The sequence below is a fragment of the Microtus pennsylvanicus genome, chromosome 9 (genome assembly GCF_037038515.1).
Source record: "Microtus pennsylvanicus isolate mMicPen1 chromosome 9, mMicPen1.hap1, whole genome shotgun sequence".
Taxonomy (NCBI): domain Eukaryota; kingdom Metazoa; phylum Chordata; class Mammalia; order Rodentia; family Cricetidae; genus Microtus; species Microtus pennsylvanicus.
The window spans coordinates 109,154,034-109,177,428 of NC_134587.1; the positions used below are offsets into that span (position 1 = coordinate 109,154,034).

The window sequence follows — 23,395 nt, forward strand, 5'->3', positions numbered from 1 at the left end:
AGGCATGTGCCAGCATCCCCAGCTGTTTCTTTTTCTTTTCTTTATTTTTTTGAGAAAGGGTTTCTCTGCAGCTTTGGAGACAGTCCTGGAACTAGCTCTTGTAGACCAGGATGGTCTCGAACTCACAGAGATCCACCTGCCTCTGCCTCCCGAGTGCTGGGATTAAAGGCATGCGCCACCAACGCCCGGCCTCCCCAGCTGTTATTTTCTTAATATTTGTTTATTTATTTATTTAGTATACAATATTCTGTCTGTGTGTATGCCTGCAGGCCAGAAGAGGGCACCAGACCCCATTACAGATGGTTGTGAGCCACCATGTGGTTGCTGGGAAACTGAACTCAGGACTTTTGGAAGAGCAGGAAATGCTCTGAGCCAACTCTCCAGCCCCCCAGCTGTTACTTTAAAAAAAAAAAAAACTCCTATTTTTTTGAAAAGCTGTGTTTTATTTATGTTTTATCAGTATTTTGTGGTCACTATTTAATTCTTTTTCTTTTTGAGACAGTGTATCACTATGTGGCCCTGGCTGTCCTCATAGAGATCTGCCTATATGCACCACCACTCTGCTGAAAAGCCATGTTTTCTAACAATCTCCCAAACTCCCTGCAGGGGTTGTGCCCACCTCCAGAGCAGCTTTCTCAGACAGCCTCACTTCCAGTCCACTGACCCCAACAATGTCATAGCCAGGACATTTTCTAGATCTGCCTCCAAAAATGTTGCTAAGCACATAGAGCAGATACTGGCCTGTCTCACTCATAGGGCCCTACCACTCCTGCCTGATTTCAGGACAGTTCCTGTGCTGCCTCGATGAGCCCTCTGAGGAAACCACAACCAATCAGCAGTCACTTCACACCCCCTTTAATTGAAAGGTCCACCCCCAATCTCGACCACAGAACAAGCCAGAGAAGACATGGATTGAACGAGGGTGTGGGGATCCAGCCTCACAGGACAGCAAGTTCTGTTATCCCTAAACAACCCCAGCCTGGCCACCACACCATTTGATCTCACCCGGATGTTGCAACTCAACCCCACTCATGACCTGCATGCAACTTCAGAACTTTGCTAAACAACATATCACCTCCCAGCAGGCCTGTACACTCAACCACAACCCTTGACCTCCCTAGGACACCTCCCAGACTGATCTCCAGAGAGCTAGGGTCCCTGGGCCAACCCAAGGCCCCACCTTGCTTCATCCTTCTGCACCTGCCCCTCCTCAAAAGCGAGTTCAAAGAGACTACCTATGGCAGGTACTAGTACCCACCCTAGGTCTTTGGGATCCTCAGGCACAGAATTCCCTGAGACTGAGTTCCTCAGTCAAATAAAGTCATGACAAATGCACACAAGCCACCTTCTCAGACTCATGGGTCTGTGCTGTCTGACAGGCTCAGCTTCAGGTGCTGCCTCTATCCCTTGCAAGGGACTTTGCTCACTGTACCCATGCTGTGGCCTGCAGAGCCTGCATGAGCAATGACATCAGTCGGGAGAGGAAGTGTATCAGAGGGACTATCCCAGGTTGCATGTACCGTGTCCTATCTCAGGGTGACACACCCTGATCTCTGGCCAGTCTATGCAGAAGCTGATGCCAAGCATCTGCCTACTAGCATTCTGCTTCAGGAAGATGACTGACCCAAGCACAGAGAGCCACATAAAATGTCCCAGAAGTCAAGCACTGGAGCACAATCAGGCCCCTACCCCCACACCAGTTCCTCAGTTGATTTGACAGAAGGGCCCATGGAGAAGCCTGAATGCAGGAGACACACTGTGGCAGGTCATGCTGCCAGAGTCTGCTCAGAGTGGGTGTGGGAGCTCAGGAAGGGAGCAGAGATGCTCGGGCAGCTGCATCCAGAACCCCTCACAAAGCAGGCTATGATCAGACCCAAAGTCAACTAGGGCAAGCAAGCCCAACTTAAAAATGAAGAAAGGCAGGTTCTTTGGGAGCTGGAGAGATGGCTCAGAGGTTAAGAACATTGCCTGCTCTTCCAAAGGTTCTGAGCTCAATTCTTGGCAACCGCATGATGGCTCACAACCATCTGTAATGAGATCTGATGCCCTCTTCTGGCCTGCAGGCATACACACAGACAGAACATATACATAATAAATAAATAAATATTTTTTTAAAAAGGCAGGTTCTTTGCTAAGGCAGGGTATGAGGTAATGCTGTTGACACCTGTCCCTGGGTCTCCAGCCCATGGGGATGGCTGGGAGGACTGCAGGCTGGACCCCTCAGTTTTCTCTTGGCAGCTGTTTATCATCTGCCTTGAGACAAAAATGGGCTGATCTTCAAGGTAACAAGATCAGCATGAGATGGAGCCAGCTGGGCTCCTCTGCACAGAGCTCTCCAGTTGACAATCCCAGGAAATAGTCACTTTCGGGAAGTTTCTCAATTCTTTCAGGTCAGGAGATTACCGAGGAAAGTGAGGAAAGAATACATGCCTGTCAACCTGTGTGCCCAAGCCTCTATGTAACTCAAGCCTCCACCACCTCACATCTCAGATTCTGGCCCCACCGACCAGGCCCCAGTCTCCTCAGAAGAAAGCCTTTGCAGCACATCTGTCCTCAGCCCAAATGTCTGGACAGTGGAAAGCCTGGCCTTGCAGCCCTGAAGCGCCTATACAGGGACACAGCCGGGTGGCCCATGTCCCTGTTTAGATTGTTTCTTGCAGCCACCTACCTGGCTGACTCCCAGATTGTGGGTGACTTTGCCCTATCACAGTATGGTGGGCTCAAGTGCCAGAAGTCCATCCTAACATTTTTGATCCCTGAGGTAACAGCCTGGCATGGGGATCCCTAGGTGTGGCTAAGCAGAGGCACACAATGACATTGATCACACATGCAGCCCTGGTGTCCTCTGAGCCCTAGTCACCAGGAGCAGCTGGGCCAGGGAGGACACAGTCCTATGACCTGCTGGCTGGTTCTCATAGAACAGTCTTCCCAGTCCCAGGAATGTTTTAGAAACCAACTCAGACACAAATCCGCCATCCAGAACACCCAAGGCCCTCCCACCCACATACACTCTACACATGGGTGCACAGGCAAGCACATACACATAGAGACTATCTGTGCACAGACACATCTACTTGCTTTCCCAACCCTGGGGTACAGCTGGACTCTGGTACACCACCTAGACACACTGGGGTCTCTGAAGAAGGAGGTGACCACAAGCTCCAGAATCCAGTATTGGCCTGAGCCCACACTGCAGCTCACTTCCCACTGTTTCCCAGCACCGAGACAGAAAGGAGCAGCCCAGTGCACTGAGTCTCTGGTTTGGCTGCCTCTAACTGGGCACTTCTCAGTCATTCTGGCTGTGAAGGAGATGCTGACAGTGTTAGCCAGAGAGGGCAGGGCCTTGTGAGAACACTAGTTCCAGGATGGTACCTGGGACCACAGAAGATGCCTGGGTGTCACAGGACCCCCAAGGGAGGCTGAGTAAGAGAATCTGCCAAGGGTGAGGACAAACGGCAAGGCAGAGTGAAGTCTATAGGGGAAGGCAGTCTTCATCAATACTCCATAGGCTCCATCCTCGAGGGAACTGAGGCTCAGACAGTTCAGCAAGTCAAAAGCACCCGTCAGGGGGCCCAAAACAGTGAAAACTGCAGAGACCAGGCCTGCAACAGCCAAGCACATTTCCTCCTCTCCCTGGCTTTGCTGAGTACTCCGTGCCCTTGCCCATGAGGGCACACCAGGTGCCAACAGGCAGGAGGTGGCTTTTACTGTAGTCTGTGACACCAAGTTTCTGCCCATGATGGTGAGAAGTCACTACATAACTGAGATAATGGCCAAAGCTACTGACACTGCAGAAAGCCAGCAAGGATGTGGTGACAGGGAGCTCTCAGCACCACCATGCGTATGTGGCACAGCCACTGCCACAGGTAACATCCCATTAAGACAAATGGCAGGTGCTACTTTGAGGTCCCTGTGGTGGCCCACGAGTGACTCAGTTTCCCTCTGGAGTCCGTTCTGGCTTAAAAGTCATTTGAGTTTAGCTTGCCTGTTCTACTTGCTCCAAATATCCTTGACAAAGTCCTGGTTAAGCCCATGGGAAAGAACACATTATCTACTAAGACACAGGCTGGTGAATGCCAGCCGAGGGCACACAGATGGAAGATAGTGCTTGCTCAAGGACAGGAATGGCCTTGCGGTTAGATACTGACTGTCTATGTTTGTACAGAAGCAGGCTCAGAGATAAACTCACGGCTGTGCAGAGTACGCTGGCAGTCCCCCCATCCAGGTACCCTAGCTGACTCTGTTGGAGCAGGCACTGACAACTCCCCTACACTGCCTGTGAGTGCATGTGCCCACACACAGAAGCACGGCAGCCGTCATGTGAGCTGTGGTGGCACACACCTACAGTCCCTTCAGTCAGGAGGCAGAGGTAGAAGGATCAGGAACTCAAGGCAAAGACTTTGGCTATACAGCAAGCTAGCGGGCAGCTCTCTGGCTATGTTATCCCTAGCCCTGCCTCAAGCAAACAAAACAAAAGCACAGTCCAGGCCAGGGAGATGGCTCATTGGGTAAAGCATGAACTACAAAGCCTGACTAGCTGAGTTCAAGCCTGGAAGACATGGAAGACATCAGTAATCCCAGCACCCCTATGTCCGGTAAAGCACAGACAGGAGAATTTCCTTGGAGCTGGTGGGTGCCTGCCTCTGCAGGATAGTGGACACTCATAAAAGGTGTCTTCCTCTGTTCTGTTCTGAGACAAGGCTCGCTGGGTAATGTTGACCAGGTGGGCCTCAAACCTCATGTGTGCTGGGATTAAAGGCATATGTCAAAAAGTGGAAAGCACAGATATCCTTGGGTATGTGGGTTTTGGGGGGACATGTCATGGAGCAGATGAGTAAACTGTATTCTAATACAACAGGGTAGGCTGACCATAATGACACTGACCCAGTATCCCCAGTACATGGAAAGGAGTTCAAAGACCCTATCTCAAAATTACCAAAACGAGGGGCTGGAGAGGTGGTTTGGTGGTTAAGGGTATTTACTGCTCTTGCAGAAGACTCGGGTTCTATATTCACTTGGAGGCCATCTGTAACTCCAGTCCTAGGAGCCCCAGCCCCTCTTCTGAGGTCTGAGGGCACTAGTGGACAGACACAAACTCAGGGCACATATGCATCAAATTACATAAACATTAAAAAAAGAAAAAAGGATAAGCAGAGCTGGAGACACACAGCTGTCGCTCCAGCACTCAGAGGAGGTAGAGACGGGAGCTCATGGCATCCTCCACAACAGAGTTCAGGACTAGTCTGGGTATGTGAGCCGCTTCAAAAGCAACTTGCTGCTCCAATGGGCGAGTACTGAATGAAGGGACAGGGTGGGGAAATCCGCATCGCTGCACTGGTGGCTTCGACACTCTGCATTCATCAGATCTCATAGAAACAAACGTACTTGGGCTTGCTTGTTTGAACATGATAGGTCCCTTCAGGCTCAGTGTTTTTGTACATCCAGTCCCTGCTGGTGTCACTGTGTTCAAAGCAGAGTCACTAAGGAGGGGGGCCTAGCCGGGGAAGCGGGGAAACTGGGGGGCAGGCTTTCCCTAGCCCAGCCCCACTCGCAGCCTGAGCTGTGTTGTTTTTTTTTTAATATTTATTTATTTATTACATATACAGTGTTCTGCTTGCATGTGTACTTGCAGGCCAGAAGAGGGCACCAGATCTCATTACAGATGGTTGTGAGCCACCATGTGGTTGCTGGGAATTGAACTCAGGACCTCTGGAAGAGCAGTCAGTGCTCTTAACCTCTGAGCCATCTCGCCAGCCCCTGAGCTGTGTTTTCTATGTTGTCACAATGTGAGCAACTACAGTGCCTGCCACCACACACCAAACCACTTCAGCCATGAGAAGAGTAACTCCTGCAGGGGCCGGCCCAGGAGTGGGACTGCAGTGAGAAACCAGTAGGAAGGCTAGAGAAGGAAGTACATGGAACAGAGTGCCAGAAAACTAGTGAGCATTTCCCATTGCCTGTTCATGCTGTGTCCTGGCAATGAACCTGGCTGCATTCTGCCTGTACACCGGCTTTCAGGAGTGTACCTAAAACTAACAAAATAAACTGGGCACAGCAGTTCAGCCTTTAATCCCAGCCTGGTCTACATAGTGAGTTCCATGCCAGTCAGAGCTGTACAGTGAGACCCACACTCAGCCAACAAACAAACTAGAATAAACTGGAAAGAGGAAATTTCAGGAGCGCATAGGTCACTCCTCACCTGCTCTCAGTCAGACTTCAGGGAGAGAGCAGAGAGAGTGGAACATGTGCAGTGTGGAGAGGTAAAGGGCAGGTTTAAAGTGGACAAGGGGGCTTTGTACAAAGCATAGCAGGGCTGCGACTGCTCAGAGCTCAGTGAGAGTTGACATGGACTTGGCTCCAGCACAACAGAGAAGTGCTTTGCAGGCCAACCCCCACACCTAAAGACTCCTGGAGAGAGCAAAGAACCCCTTTGCATGTAGCAGGGAGGCCCTGAGAGGTACAGGGCTGGGAAAGTGAGGCCTCAGGGACACTGGGATGCCAGGATGGTCAGGAACATAGGACACTGGGCTGGTTAGGTTTCTTTTGTCAACTTGACAAAAGCTATAGTGATCTGGGAAAAGGAAATGTCATATGAGGAGTCAGCTCCATCAGACTGACCTGTATGCAAGTCTGGAGGCATAGCAGGTTCTTGATTAATGATTCATGTGGGCAATGCCAGCAGGTGGTCATGGGTGGTACAAGAAAGCAGACTGAGCAAACCAGTAAGCAGCATTCCTCCAAGGCCTTTGTTCCTGTTCCTTTCTTGAGTTCCTGCCCTGACTTCCCTTGACAACAGATTTCAATTACAAGCTAGAATAAACCCTTTCCTTTACAAGTGGCTTTTGGTCAGTTTTATCAAATCAAAAGAAAGCAAACTCACATAGATGTCCAGCGAGGAAAGCTGTAGGCACAAAGCAGAGCAGGCTCAAAAGAAAGGTTCCACTTGCCACAGGTCATGGGCTGCTCAAGTCTTCAAAGCCCAGAAGGCTCCTGCAGGCCAGACTCACTGTGTAGGTGAAGGTGACCTTGAACTCTTGACCCTCTATAACAATAGGCAGGGCACACACACACACCACACACACACACACACACACACACACACACACACACACACACACACCACACACACACCCGAGTCTGGTTTTGGGCCTCAGAGACTCAGCAGAGATTCTGACTTTTAAACAATGTTGAAACCTTTGTAACTGTAGGGATCTGGGTTGTGAGACCCGGGTCAGTTTGTCATGAACGGTTCCCACAGGCTCATGTGTGGGCACACTCTTCCCCAAGCCAATGGTGTTGCTTGTGTGTATTTTCAGTGGGGTGTGCTTTAGGAAGTAGTCTGGTGGAGGAAGTGGGTCACTGAGGGGAGATTCTGAGGGGTACAGGCCAGCCCTGCTTCCTGTCTGCTACTACCATGTGACCTGCTTTAGGGCTCCCCAGCATGCTGGCTGTATGCCCTAAGGAGAAAGTCGGAAGGTGTTTTGTTGTGACAGGACGGTACTGTGAACTGGGCCCTGCTGTAGTGCCATGGAGGCGAGAGAAAGGCCTCTCTTAACAGCCCACTCTATGTTGCTGTGAGATTAAAACTGCTCTAATGTGTTGGGGGTGCTGAGGCTGCAGTTTGGTGGGCAGAGTGCTCATCAAGCACATGTCTAGCCCTGGCTTCCGGCTCCCACACACACAGGGACTGCACCCCTCACTCAGCACTCAGGGGCTCAGTAGCCTCAGAGACTCCAAGGCAAGTCTGGCCTTTATCTGACTGCTTTTAAATAAATAAAGACCTTAATTCTCCATATAAACACATTGTGTCCTCCAAACTTCCTACCAACGAGAATGACCAAGTAGAACCACTACATGTTGTTTCTCAGAGATGAGGTCTGGGGTGTGCAGAACCTGGGCAAGCAGCAGCTGTGCGCCACACTGTACACCACCGAGTGATATAAGGACCTCTGTTGGGAAGGCAGAGCCCACCAGGACCAGGACAGGTTTCAACCAGCTCTAATGGGTCAGAGTTTCTTTACCCACCTTGGGCATGAGGCAACCAAGAGGTCCCTGTGCTGGTGTTCAGGACCAGCAGAAGGGCTGCAGGAGAACAAGTTTCACACACACAGAAGCCCTGCCTCACTCAACCTTTCCAAGTAGGAACGACACATGGGCCCGAGAAGTAGCTGAGCTTAGAATGTCCTAGTCCAACATGTGTGACCTCAATAAGATACTCAGGTTCATGTTCCAGGACAGCCAGGACTGTTACAAAGAGAAACCCTGTCTCAAAACAACAACAAATACACACACACACACACACACACACACACACACACACACACACACTCAGCTTCTCTGTGTTTTGTCATAGAGAAGTAGAAATCTAACTCACTTGTGGAAACAGTGTGTGTAACAGCCCCAGCTGCACACAAAACAATACATATGCCAACATACACACACACACAAAACACACATACACAACACATACAGTCTTAGTTCCCTTCAACTCCTGATTTGTTTTACTGAATGTTCCTATAAAATCCTCAAACAAAACACCTAATTTGATAAAGGGACCTAGGCCAGCCCTGTAGATAGCCCAAGTGAGGAAGAGAACCCACAGCCTGGCATGGGACTTTGATGACAGGCTTGCCTCCGGCAGCCTCAGAATCCCATGTGTACAGACAGCACTTGGAAGGCAGAAGCAGATGATCTCTGTGAGTTCAAGGCCAGCATGCCAGTCTACATAATGAGTTCAAGGACAGTCAAAGTTGTGTAGAGAACTCTTGTCCCCCCAAAAAAACAACAACAGCAGCAGCAACAACAACAACAAAAAACCCAAGAGGGCTGGAGAGATGGTTCAGTGGTTAAGAGCACTGTTTATACTCTTCCAGAGGACCTGAATTCAATTCCCAGCACCCACATAGCAACTCACAACTGTCTGTAACTCCAGTTCCAGGGGATCTAGAACCTTTACACAGACATACATTCAGGCAAAACACCAATGCACATAAAATAAAAATAAATTTAAAAAAAAAGAAAAGAAAATCCAACAAAACAAAAAAATTCCATGTGCTGCTCACCCTGTTGCTCTCCAGCCAAGGTCACAGTGTAACCAAAGGGACAAGGGCCAGAAGTGCTGGGCAAACTAAAAATGCCCACTGGCTGCCTCAACAAAGAAAGAAAGAGTGGGCTGGCTTTTCCCAAAACTGTTTCATGACCTAGAAATCACCCAGCAAGGTGCAAAGTGCTGGGCAAGGCCATCAAGGAAGCTACTTGGGCTCTGACCTCATGTCACCCAAAGCAGCAGACACTGACCGAAGATCAGTGCACATCTGAGAGGCACACAGAGCTCAGGGGAGGGCGGCAGGCACACTCCACCTGCTCTGTCAACTCTGCATGTCCTAACAATCTACACACCAAGTAGCCAAACTCAAGGCAGGGAGGCTCACTTGTCTAGCATGAGCAGACAGAGCCAGCTTTCCAAAATAGCGGCTCTCCCACCACCCATCAAGCTGACACAACAGAAGCCAGGTGCAAGGGGGTCACCTGAGCCAGGAGCACAAGCCATGATCAGCTAGACACCAGTGGGAAGCAACATAAGCATTCAGCATGAGTGAGGAGTGCACAGAAGCCACTGGAGGCAAACCAGAGCTACGACAGATTCCATTCAGTATCTGGCATAGGAGGAACCAGGGGGTGAAGGAAAGAAAGCCCTGGAGGTGCACCCAGAAAGAGAGGAGACAGTCTAGATGGTCAGATCCATGGTGACAACAGCAACCTGCTGCCCACTCAAAAAGTTCTCCTGCCCCCAAAGGGAAACCCTAACCCAGGCCAAAGGAAGCCCATTCATTGTATGTGCTTAGTGGTCCATACACAGGATGCCAGCACAGGACAGACTGAGACAGAAGGATCCCACAAATAGCAGCCTGGGCTGTAAAGTAAGACCGAGTCTCAAAAAAGAGGTCCAGGAAATAGCTCAGTATGTAAAGTGCTTGCTACACAAGTCAGACCCTAAACTAAGTTTAGCCCCCAGACCCCACACAACGGTGGAAGGGAACCAAGTGACTCCATAGTCCTTTGGCCTGAAAAGATGCTTATAGCATGTGTGCCCCCCTCATATATACATACATATGCATTTTCATTATAAAACCCTGTCGGGTCTGGAACTCATTATATAGACCAGGCTGGCTTGAACTCACAGATTGCCTCTACGAGCATTAAAAGTGTGTTACCTTCCAGCTGGAAGAAAAGGTGTGCCACTGACTCTCCCAGGACGTGAGTGACAGCTGTGCCTCCCATTTTAAGAACTGACTTCCCATCAAATGTTAAGTGTGCCATCTAGGTAATACAGGGACCAAGGACAAGTCAGTCCTGACCTGGCTCAGGAGCCACACACCCCACCCTCCTAACATAGGGTTTTCCTGTATTCAGACGCCCATCCTAAGGACAGTGGGGCAAGCCTGTGGGCATTCCCAATGGGTACTATGACACCTTTGTCACCTTCACTAGCACACACCACATCATTTTAGCCTCCTGCTTGACCACAAGTGGCTAAGGGCCACAGTTGTTCCAGGACAGTAGAGACAGGGACTGCAGTGGTCAGAAGCACCTCCTGTGGAGAGTGGGACTGTTGAACCAAGTGATGGCCACGCTTCCTCCGGTCTAGACAGTGCAGCCTTGCCAGCTACACACCCCTCATCACCTCGGTCCTGAGTCAACCATGGTGTTCATCTGCCTCCCAAGGGAGACCAGGGACCTGGGCTTCAGAGCAAAGGCACCTGGCTATCCCTGGCTGCCTGTCAAGCACAGCAGAGGGACAGCCCCACAGAGCAGATCAGGGCTAAGGTCCAGGAGAGCTACACACAGGACTCCTGTTGCCACCTCGCAAAGGTCCCCTAGTGACTGAGCTATGTTCACTAAGCCACCCTTCAGCTTCTAGGACATCAAAGGTCCACAGGTGACACTAGCATGGGAACTGAAGGACTGGGACCTGGCGCTGGCCCTCAGCCTAGCCTACCTCACAAATCTGGATCACAGATGCATGGGGGTAGGCAGATTCTATTGGTGCATGCCAGGCTGCTGCCCTGGTGTGGCCACACCTTAGATAAAGTACCTGGCCTGCAGAGTCCTACTGCAGGCACCCTCAGGCTCCCAGTTGCAGGCCACCTCACTCTAACTGGGGAGAGACATGTGATGAGGATGGGCACACCTGCAGCTCTCCTGAGCTTCAGGCCCTGTCCTAGGAGACCACAGCCATCCTCACTGGTCATCCCTGTCACCTCATAAGGTAGCCAGGTTTCCAATGTACTCACACAATAGAGGAGAATGGGAAGGAAAAGAGAGGGTGGAAACATTTGGGGTCCCAGGACAGATAGTCATCAAAGCCACAACCCTGGGCAGTCCTCCTATGAAGACAAGAGCAGCCTCTGCCCCGTGGAACTACAGCAGTTGTGGCCAGGGCCCTATCCACTATATCAGGCTCTGCAGACCCCTGCTCTGGAGGGATGGAGGCTGACCTTCCTAGGTGAAAGAAAACAGGGCATCTTCCCTGGGGGAAGTGCTGTGACAAAGAGAGAAAGCAGGAGAGGACAGCAGGGAGGACCAGACCACAGCCCCAGTCTGCTCAGGACAGCTGGCTTCCTACCCATGGGCAGCCCAACAGAGAAGCCTTGTCATTTGGGGCGGGAGGGATGAGGGCCCTTGACCAGGAGTCCAGTTCCTCCCCTAAGGAAGCTGGGATCCTCAGACAGGCTATCACAAGCCCCCACTGTCCCTTCCCCATCTCAAATGTCCTGAGCCAAGCACATTTCCCTGGAACAAGTGGTGGATGCCTCATGCCAACTCCAAAAATAGAGCCACGGGAAAAGAACACACTCTCCTAGCTGCAGCCTGCCCCTGCCCTCAGCTCCCAGGGAGGTTTCCACCAGTCACACTATCCTAAGTGCTGGCCACCTGGAGACCTTCGGACACATGGAAAAGCAGGAGCCCTAAGCAGACCCACCAGGAGACTCCTGGAGTTCAACTCTCACAGACATTCACACACACACCCCAGCTGTCCAGGCTGCTGGAACCACCACCGGACAGCCACCCTGTAGACCACTAAACCTCCCCTATGGAGTCATCAGCCACTGGCAAAGCGTAGGGACTGCAGTCAGCGCCCAGAATGAGGCAAGAGACAAGAGACGAAGCTTCCTTACCCAGACTGCAAGGCTCCAGCCCACCAGGGACCAGGGTGGGAATGCATCTGCTTTTAAACAACAGAAGTTAGACCCAGCTCAGATACCCAGGTGTTCCCTAGGTCCCTCTGCAAGCAGCATAGGTGTGTCACTGTCCTGCAGCATCTGTGGAGTATCCTGGGGTGGAGGCGCCTCTATAAGCATGTTGGGGAAGCTGATGTCATCCATGTAGACAATGTGATGTAGATGGTCACTCTCTCCAAGTATCTACTGTTAACACGACAACACCAGAACCATGGGACTCTCTCCCCAGTCAGTACAACCCTGAGACCACAGCTTGGGGAATGAGGTCTATAGAGGAGGGCAGGGCCAACACTCCCAGCTTAACAGCCTATCCCCATACATGATGTCATGTTAAAACTTATCTACAAAGACAGGGCAGTGTGGCATGACCCCTTGGATCATGGCTTGGTTTAGGGCAACAATCACATGGTCAGGGTCCTCTCCATCCACTGAGCCAAGGGCAGCACAGGAGGAGTTTCCCCACACAGCTGTGACAGCAGAGGCTGTAAAGACCCTCTAAAAAACAGGGCAGTCAGAGGACCATCAGGATCCCGGGGACAAGTCTGCAGACAAGCAGAGCACAGGAGATACCCGGGGTCCTCTCCCAAGGGTGGGAACTGACTGTAGATATGACAGTGTCCTCCATCATCTCAGACCCTTGCTGGGACCTGAAGTCATGCCAGGATGTGGGGAGACCACGAGGTCCATAGCAGGAAGCGTAATTTCCTTGAAAAACCACTGTTTAAGAAAAAGAAGGAAGGAGTCAGGAGTGGGGGCGGAGGTGGCACAGATGTGACCCAGCACTGTGGCAGAAGGACCTCAAGTTCTGGGGCAGCCTGAGCTACACACAGAAACCCTACCTAAAAAACAAAAACAAAAACAAAAAAACAGAAAGAAGGGCTGGGCAGTGGTGGTGCACACCTTTAAATCCCAACACTTGGGAAGTAGAGGAAGGTAGATCTCTGTGAGTTCGAGACCAGCCTGGTCTACAAAGCAAGCTTCAGGACAGCTAGGACTGTTACACAGAGAAATGCTGTCTCGCAAAAAAAATATAAATAAAATAAAAAACCGGAGGGGGGGCCTGGTGACCTGTGTTCAGTTCTTGGAATCCATGAAGATGCAAGGAAAAGACCCAACTCACAAAGCAGTTCTTTGAGTTCCACATGTGTGTCACGACATGTGTATTGCCCATTCTCAAACCATGGTAATAAACTAGCGAGAGCCAGCTCTGGTGGTGCATTCCTTTAATCCAGTACCCAGGAGGCAGAGGCAGGTGGATCTCTCTGAGTTCCAAGGCCAGCCTGGTCTACGCAGCAAGTTCCAGGGAGCCAAGACTACATAGAAAAGAGATCCTACTTCAAAAAAACAAAACCAAAAACAAACTTGTAAGAGAGAAGTAGGGGGCATGAAAGAGACAGAGACAGATGGGGGGGGGGGGCGGGGGGGGACGACACCTGTCGGGGAAAGGCAAGGAGACCTTGAGTTACTGGGCCTGAAACTTGGCACAGCACTAGGAAGGGCAGGTGAGGACTGTCTGCTGCCTGAACTGAGGCCTGCGCTGGCGTTTGCAGGGCAGAGCGGTCATGCTACCCATGTGCACCTGCATACTGAGACACGCCAGATGGAGGCCACTCCAGAAACTCTCATCCTTCCCTACTTCCCACTCACCTCCAGCCAGCAACGGGGAGAGATGACACACAGGAAAGGAGGCAAGCAGGCCTGGGAGCCAAGGCTGCCCCACTCGTCTGACCCCCCAGAGTCCTGAAGCTCCTGGCTTCACAGCCTTGGGCCTGCTCCAACCAGGAGAAATCACAGTTCCCCATAGGCCACCTTTCCTTTTCACAGTGCCCACTGCCAACCTCTAGCCAAGGGGACTGGCAGAGCTGAATCTGCCGTCAAGCAGGTGACACTGCCAGGGCCTGTGGCCCATCAGAGTCCTGCTGCTGTAAGGTTGGGGAGCTGTGAGGCTTGAGCCCCCTCTTCCCCTCTTCATCTTGTATCCCAAGGGTATTAATGGTTTGACAGTCTTTCCAGCAATAGGCAGTGGTCACACCACCTCACTAACTCAGTGAGGCCACTCGGCTCTTCCTCTCACTCAGCCCTCCAGAACAACAGTCCAAGCCAATCTCCTGTGGTAAAGGTACTTGCCTTCAAGCCTGACAATCTGAGTCTGCTCCTAGATCTACATGAAGATGGGAGAAGAGATTCCAGTGTTGTCCTGACTGCCACATTGCTGTGGACATGCATACTCATGCACACACACCACTTCTAATAAAACCCAGGAAATGTGTAAGAGCAGTTAAGAGCACTGGCTACTCTTGCAGAGGACCTGGGCTCACTTCCCACCACCAATAGCAGGTGGCTTACAACTACCTCTAATTCCAGTTCCAGGGGATCCGAAGTGTCTGCATTCGGCTGGCACCTGTAGATGTGTGTGACACACACATAATAACCCTTGCTTACTGAAAAGATAAATCTAGCTAACCATGGTGTCACACACCTTTAATCCCAGCACTCGGGAGGCAGAGGCAGGTGGATCTCTGTGAGTTTCAGGTCAGCCTTGTTTACAGAGTGAGTTCTAGGACAGGCAACAAAGCTATACAGAGAAACCCTATCTCAAAAATACCCAAATAAATAAATCAAGATAAAATAAAGGAAAAATGGCAAGAATAGCTGTAACTATAGTGATATTTTATTTATGTTTTAATAAATAGTTTGCCTAAAGATCAAAAGGGCAAGCTAAGCCACTAGAGGTCAGGCAGCGGGGACACACACCTTTAATCCCAGGATTTGGGAGAGGCAGATGGATCTCTGTGATTTCAAGGCCACTCTGGGCTACACAAGACCAATGCTGAAAACAAATCCAGATAGTGATGGTTCACACTTTTAATCCTAGTACTAGCGAGTTTTGCGCCTTTAATCCCAGCACTAGTGGGAATATTAAATGGGAGAAGTTTAGTCTGTTAGTCTGTGATCATCCAGCCTTGGTAGAGGTAAGACTTCTCTAGTGGCTTGGCTGCTTTGCTTTTCTGGTTTTCAGGTTGAACGCCAATTTCTGTCTCTGGATTTTTATTATTCGTGCTACACATCACAGTGGCACTGGAGTGAGAGGAACACATGCAAACTTGAGGACAATCTGGGCTGTGCATGGCAGCACATGTCTAGCACTCAGGAGGCAAAAGTAAGGGGTTCTCTATGAGTTCAAGGACAGCTTGGGCTTTGTAGAGAGTCCCTTTCTCACAACAAATAAAAATACATACAGCAAGCTGCCCAGGAGGTAGATACTGAAGCATCTCACACGCCCAGGAGATGATTGCGCACACTGTGAAAACAACACAGGGTTTCTTGGAAGTTTCTGGTGATCTCTTATGACCTGCAGCCTGTTCAGAGGGAGCCATGCAGGCACCCAAGGAGGTCCACTATCCTGGTCCACCATCCTGTTACCTGAATGATCTGTGGCATGGGCACAGAAGGCACAGCACTGGGCCCCTGCTTTTAGAGGGCACAGTGGTAATAAGAGCAGGGCGATGTCTAATAGACAGGCACCATCTACTGTCCCCACAGACACCAAGGTCCCAGGGTGGCACAGTGGCCTTGAGGAACCATAACCAGAAACCGTCCCTTAGCTTTTTAAGAGGGAAAGGACTTTGCCACACCCTCTCCAAGCACAGGATAGTGGCTAGGGAAGAATTCAGCAGAACTTATCAAGAGTAGCATTCCCAGCTGGGCAGTAGTGGTACGCACCTTTAATCTCAGCACTCAGGAGGCAGAGGCAGGCAGATCTCTGAGGTCAAGGCCAGCCTGGTCTACAGAGTGAGTTCCAGGACAGACAGGGCTACACAGAGAAACCCTGCCTCAAAAAACAAACAACAAAAAGAGACAGAGAGAGAGAAAAGAGTGGCATCCCCACACTGAGCTTAGTCCTCCATGCAAAAGGCAGCCAGAAGAACTCCAGGAACTGCACCCGCACCTGAGTCCTAGGTGGGCTACTACAAAGTCTGCTGCCACACATGACTAGAGGTGTGGCCCAGGAATCGATGAGACCTTCCAGCCACCTTCTCTGCATTTCCAGTCATACTTGCCCAGGTGATGGTTTTCAAGGGACTCAGCATCAGGTGTCGGGGTCAGCACATGGTATTGGTGGTGACTGGCCCTGTGGTAGTCAGATGTGAGAGGTGCTGAGGCCTGGGCTGGGGCAACCAGGAGGACAGGCTATTTCACAATGCCACACCCATTCAAACCGCCTTCAAACTGCACACATGGTGCTCACCAGAAGACTGTACGTAATGGTGCCTGTCACCCTGAGTTCACTCCCTCGGACCTCTGTGGTGGAAGGAGAACACTTACAAGTTGTCCTCTGATTTACACACACACAAACCATGGCACACATTCACATGCAACAATAAAAAAACTCTGTAATTGCACACGTGTGGCCAAGGGTTCTATTCCATGATAAGTACCTGACTCGCGAAATCCAGGCCTTGGGTTCCAGCTCCATAAAAAGAAAAAGAATGGCCGGGCGATGGTGGCGCACGCCTTTAATCCCAGCACTCGGGAGCCAGAGGTAGGCGGATCTCTGTGAGTTCGAGACCAGCCTGGTCTACAGAGCTAGTTCCAGGACAGGCTCCAAAGCCACAGAGAAACCCTGTCTCAAAAAAAAAACCAAAAAAAGAAAAAGAATGAAAGTAGCAAAGAGAAACAGGGATAGAGAGAGAAAAGGAAAACGAAAAGAGAAGAGAAGGGAAAGAAGGAAGGGAAGGAGAAAGAGAAGGCAGATCACTATGGGACACACCTGTCACCCTAGCACCGAGGAGGTAGAACCAGGAGGAGGCAGCTCTGGGCCAGCCTGGCTCTAAGGGAGATAGCCACCTTCTCAGACACGCCTCATGCACTTGTCCTCGGGCCCACTCCTGGGGTACTGTCCCAGCCCAGGCCCAAGAGCTTCTTCCTATAACCTCCTCTGGGCCTCGCTGCCTCCAGCTTGGCTCTCCCAGCTCACTGTACCTCTCGTGGGGACCACACCAGTGGCTCCCAGCACTGAGCCTCCTCCTCAAGACCTATGACTTCATGGACCTTCCTAGGACACCGTCAGCCAGAGTCACTCACTACTCAAGGTTCCCACAGCAGTATCCCCAGGATCACACACCACATCTAGCATACATGTCTGACCAAGGAATAGGGAGACCTGCTGCATACACAGCGGTGGAAGGTGCAGACATCAAAATGAAGAGCTCAAGAGGCTGGGGTATTCAGTGGTCACTATCTGCCTAGCATGCTCTAGAGCCTAGATTCTATCCCCAGGCTACAAGGAAGAAAGTGAGGGACTGGGCAAATGGCTCAGCAGCTGAGAGTACCAGCTGCTCTTGCAGAGGATTCAGGTTCAGTTTCGAGCACCCTCACAGTGGCCATAACCACCTGAAACTCCAGTTCCAGGAGATCTGATGCCCTCATCTGGCACCAGGCATGAAAGTGTTATATAGATAGAAACACATGGTATGAGAGGTCCATCTGTCTATATGTTGCTTTTATTGGTTAATGAATAAAGAACTGGCTTGGCCTATAGCATGGGAGGAGAAAGGCGGAGTCAGAGAGCCTCCATAGAGCCACCAGAGACACACGCAGATTGGAACTTTAGCCGGTAAGCCACAGCTACGTGGCGATATACGGATTAATAGAAATGAGTTAAATTAATATAAGTGTTAGCCAATAAGAAGCTAGAGCTAATGGGTCAAGCAGTGTTTTGTTAATACAGTTTCTGTGTAATTATTTTGGGTCTAAGTTAGCCAGGTGGCTGGAACAAACAAGCAGGCCCTCCTCCTACAAACACCCAGTCACACAAAATAAAATTTAAAACAGAGCAGCCAGGAAAGCTTGTGCTGCAGTGCAGCTCATTGGGGCCAACCACTCAGGCTTCAGTTTAAGGGACAATAAACTGTCTATGATTAGGGAAGAAAGATACAAAATCGCATGCATGTCTGACCACCAAAAGTATGTGGCAGTGGTGGCACACCCCTTTAATCCCAGCACTCTGGAGGCAGAGGCAGATGATCTCTGAGTTCGAGGCCAGCCTGGTCTACAGATCAAGTTGCAGGACAGCCAGGGCTACACAGAAAAGCCCTGTCTCGGGATTGGGGGAAGGGAGGCAGGAATGCACCCCAGGCTTCAGGGACAGTCACACTGTTTTCTGTGGGCCTCCCCTCTGTGACAGCTTCCCGTGTGCTGCAACAGACATACATGGACTCTGGGGATCACTGGATGCCAGCCCCCACCCCAAACCCTTGGGCCTGGTTGCTCCTTGGCCAGGGAGACTCCTGCCTGCAGGATGTCATTAGAGCACAGGGCTATGACACTAAGTGTGGGACAGTTTCCTCAGGATGGCCTATTTGGACACCAGCTTTTCTTTTTATTGAACCGTGACACAACAATGGGTGTGGTGGCAAACACCTGTCATCCAAGTACTTGGGAAGCAAAGAGAGGGCCAGCTAGTACTACATGACACCTGTCTAAGAAAAAAAAATGAAAACAGACAAACTATCCACCTGCTAGACACTAGTGTGAGGTCACCATGGAAACCTCATGTTCCCATGAGCTGCACACATGTACATATGTGACTCAGAGCACACAGGTCAATCAGCAGGACTCCAGTGTGTGCCCATTAGCCCCATCCTGGGGTCTCCTGTGGGTCTGGTTTGGGCATAGGGACTAGCAGAGTAGGGAAAAGAAGCCATGTTTTCCATGCTGGGTAGTTCCTCCTTCAAGGCCGCCAGGATGTCACAATCCTGGTGCGCTATCAAAACTGCTTGCAGGGTGATGAACTCTGGCCTGCAGATGAGTCAACAGATGGGTTGGTTCTGAGTGCCTGCTGTTTACACACAGTCACCGTGGCCACAGGCAGGCAGCCGGAAGCAAAGCCAAGGGTCACGGTGGCCAGGGAGGAGTCAAGTTGTTGGCACACACCCATCACCCCCAAAGACTCCAGCGCCAGGCTGTTTCCCTCTTTCTCTAGTCCTCTGAGGAATTCGGCCTCAGCACCATCCAGCACCTACCCTACAACACACATGGAAACCCACACCCCAGCAGGCCAAAGGCATGAGGCCACCACACTTCTGATGCCCACACCAGTATGGTCAACCCTTCCTGGCAGAGCCACAGCCCTTCTGAGGCCTTGATGCCTGGCTTCTGAGCTACCTCCCTGCTTAAAGGTCTTGAGAGGTGATTCTACGTCTACAGCCACCACCCATGACTTCACCTGAAGACTGGACACTGCTCCCCGATGGGGCTGACTGGGATGAATGACACAGGACAAGCAGGGAACAAGAGAAGGTGATCTGGTCACACTCCAGCTTTCTCTGAAAACAGGGCACAACACAGACATGCCAGTAAGGTGGCACGATCCCTCAGTCACCAAGTCTCTCTAGGGCACAAGCAGACTGACCTGAGACTCATGAGCACTGAGAGAAGGCCTGGGACAGGGGGTCGGTGATGTGCTTCAAGGTTCATCAGCCTCTGGACAAAGTGGGAGCCACCAGCCCACTGTCAGGGCAGTGTCCAATCCCAAAAGGCGGGAATCCCCAGGGATGCAGAGCCACACCAGGAGGATGCAGGCTCAACTGGGGCTCCTCTTGCCCCATACTCAGTCTTCCCCACGGTGCATCACAGTGAGCCAGGGCCTCCAATGCCCTTCTAGGCCATACATGACCAGCACAGCCCTACTTCTCTCCTTATTACATCTACCCTGGTGGATCTCCCTTGCCCAGCTCTGCCAACTCTTGAGGATTCTAAACCATCAGGTGTAATGAGAGGCACATCAGTGCCTCTGGGCCCAAAGGCCAGCCCTATGCTGACAGGAGTGTTTCTTTCTTGGGAGGGCAGTACAGGATGGGTCCAGAAGGTAGCCTCCTACAGCCAAGTGACAGTTCCAGGAACATGAGGCCACAGCAGAATCTCGGTAGAAGCTGGGACTCTAGTGGGAACAGACCTCTGCAGACCTAAGGAAGACCTGGAGTTGCAAGATGTCAGGCCTCTGCTAGCCCACAGCCACTCAAGGCTCTGGACGTGGACTCTGCTTGAACCCTCAATTTCCCCTGACCTCTCTGTGCCAAGGACAATGTGAGGACACGTGGCCACAGAGCCCACCTAGACAACAAGGATGAACAAGAGTGGAATAGATGGAGGCAGGGTCCCCATCTCATAGCTGTCAGGGCATGCCTCTCAGCAGCAACGGGCTGTCCTGAAAGGATGAGAAGACCACATTTTTTTAGCTCTCCTAAATGCCACACCCACTGAACCCCAAAACACAAAGATGAAGTGCCACATCAGCACCAGTTCGGTTTCGGGGACATTTTATTAGGTTGTTTAGCTCAGGCTGGTCTTGAGCTCCTCATCCTACCCAGCCCCGGGACCCTAGGCAGTATGCCTTTTCTCTTTTTATCAACATTAGAAGAGAAAAAACCCAAGCCCCAAGTGAGATGGGCTCCGGTCATCTCTATGGCTGTGCCTTGAACTGGCATGGCCTCCTGTTGCAGCATAGGTCACCACACATTTCCAACCCTCTACTAAGGTATGCCCAGCTCCTTCCCTAGGCCACACACGGCCATGCCAGTCAGTTCCTCTCAAGCTTCTGCTCTGGCTACACATGAAGTTAAGAAAAATCTCCTGGAGATTCAAAATAAAATATAGGATTGTACTGGGGCATGCCTGCCAATGCAGTGTAGGGAAGCTAGGCAGGAGAGTTCACGACCAGCTTGGACTACAGAAGAGGACCATGTCTTTAAGAAAAAAATAAGAACAGGTGGCCCAGCTCAACGGTGAAGCAGGCAGGAGAGCACGCGTGGCACTGCTCCGTGAACGTCGTCACCGGAGTCTCCAAGCCCCTCCCAGGCCCACCATGGCAAACCTGCCCTCCTGCTCATGCTCATGCTCATGCTCAGAGGGGCCAGACATGGTACACACCTTTAGTCCCAGCACTCGGGAGGCAGAGGCAGATGGATCTCTGTGAGTTCGAGGCCAGCCTGGTCTACAGAGAGAGCTCCGGGACAGCCAGGACTACACGGAGAAACCCTGTCTTGGAAAACTAAACAAGCAATGTATCTCTGAAGCTGGGCCAGTGGTGGATACCTGTCTGCCGTCTTGGCACTTAAGAGTCATGAGTTTGAGACCAACCTAGGATAGCGTGAGGCTCCTATGCTGACAAGAGATTAAACTTCAAAGTCACCTTGCCAGTTAAATGCCCTGTCAGCTTTTCAGATAAACACAGGGTTAGACTGCCCCAAAATTGAATGCTGCCAGCCACACTGCAGAGGCACCCTCGTTGTCAGCTGCGGCCACACACAGCTGGCTTCCTTGGGGCACATGCATGTGGCCTAGTTCTATAAGCGCCCTCACATGAGGAAGATCAAGCTTACTTAGGGGATGTAATGCACACCCAAAATTCAAAATAACAGTATGATGGTGATGCTGGAGAGAAGGCTGCCGAGGCATCGGGGCAAGGGCTGGCAGCACTGCCACCAGGTACCAAGTCCACCTGACAGTGGTGACTCACACTCTGGTCCAGCTGTTTCTGGGAAAAGCCTTGCTCCTCCAGTACTAGTCAGAACGGCCCAAGGGGAAATACTCCAACCAGGAAGAGCGGCTGGGCTGGTCAACCAGAGGCTACCACCCAAATCCCCAACACCTCTTCCTCCTCACCTGCAGGGGCGCTTTCTGCCCCAAGGTGTGGAACCTGACAAAGGAAGAACTAATCTTTTCCCAAAGAAATCGGATCCTGTTCTAGAAAGGAGGAAACTGAGACCCTGACACAGGGAGGAAGTGGCTCAAAAGAAGTAATGGGAAGACAGGTGGGAAGAGGTAGGCTCCCCAGAAGGCTGAATGGGGAAGAAATTCCTAGCTTGGCCAATGATGCTGCGCGTGTCCCGGGCAGGAAGGAAACCACATTCCTTCCTAGTTACTCTCTGCTCACTCGTCCGCGTCAACACCCCCTGCGCCAACACAGGCAAACACACGTCCCAGAAACAGACCCAACACCCCAGCCACTTTAAGATGAAGCCTGAAACCACTTGCCCTGGGGACCTGCAACTTCTGTCCCAGTGGACGCAGGGTGGTGCCAAGACCTGGGTGGAGCATCCAGGTGAGACACGGAGGGAGGCACACTGCTGGGGTCCCCGCCCCACCCCCAAGCCAGGAGAAAGCACCAAAAGGCTTCGAATTCTCCCAGATGACGGGTGGACTACGAGAGGGAACGACCAAATGTGGTGGAACTGCTGCCTCCTCCCGAGTGCCCAGCCAGAGGAAGCCACCATGCCTAGCTAACATCACCTCAGTCTATGAAAAAACACAACGGCCTCGTCCAAAAGCCTCCAGCGACACAAGGTGACCTGAGGAGACAGGGTCTGGGGTCAGTAACTACCCCTTCTAAGAGTGGGTCCAGGCACGCCTGTCATCCCAGCGCTGAAGAAGCTGAGGCAGGAGGATGGTCGTCAGTCTAAGGCCAACCTGAGCTACATAGGAAGGACATGCTTTATAAAAAGCGAAAGAGCAGATTGAAAATAAACCTGAAGGATGTCACTGGGGTTGGCCAAGTGTCGCCAGGTGTGGACGCGGCCTTGTGCCCACGGCGCAGTCCGCCCGCCAGAACGCCGCGCCGCTCACCTGATGAGCCCGGTAGCTCTCGAAAGCCTTCAGGGCACTGTCGGTGAGCTTCACGTGGAACACCGACACCCTGCTGCCGTCGCTCACGCGCCCGCACGACAGCCCGTAGCTCCGAGCCTCCTTCAGCGCCGCCATCTTGTAACCATCACTCCCCGCCCCCTCCTCGGCCGCTGCGCCCGCACGCCGGCCCGCCCTCCCCGCTGCCCTGCCCGCCCTCCCCCGCGATACATTATTCATGAGCCGGCTCGGTCACGCCCCCCCCGAAGGGCGCCCAGTTGGACCGGATAGACTGAGGCCACGCCCCGAGGTCTCGCGAGGCGGGGTGGGCTGTTTACGAGGAGAGGCTGGCTCCGCATCCCGACGATTGCGTCCCAAACAGCCCGCGGTTTCGAACTTGTTTGTCAGCAGTAGCCAGCGAGATAACCATGCCCCTCGCCTCAGGGAACCCGCTCCCTCTCAGAGAACACCAGTAGACGCCGGCCGCGGTGGCCACGCCTCCCGCCAGAAGCGAGCCCGCCCACACTGAA

General features: G+C 51.8%; 1 protein-coding gene across 2 annotated transcripts in view; it reads right to left on the reverse strand.

The window, feature by feature from the left end:
- Positions 1 to 23,033, reverse strand: part of Ell (elongation factor for RNA polymerase II) — a 55,632-nt gene extending 32,599 nt beyond the window's left edge. For both annotated transcript variants that reach the window (XM_075987201.1, XM_075987200.1), the window contains exon 1: positions 22,869 to 23,033. In XM_075987201.1, coding sequence (XP_075843316.1) covers positions 22,869 to 23,003 — 135 coding nt within the window. In that variant the 5' untranslated portion in view covers positions 23,004 to 23,033. The remainder of the gene's footprint in view (positions 1 to 22,868) is intronic.
- Between the last annotated feature and the right edge of the window lie 362 nt (positions 23,034 to 23,395).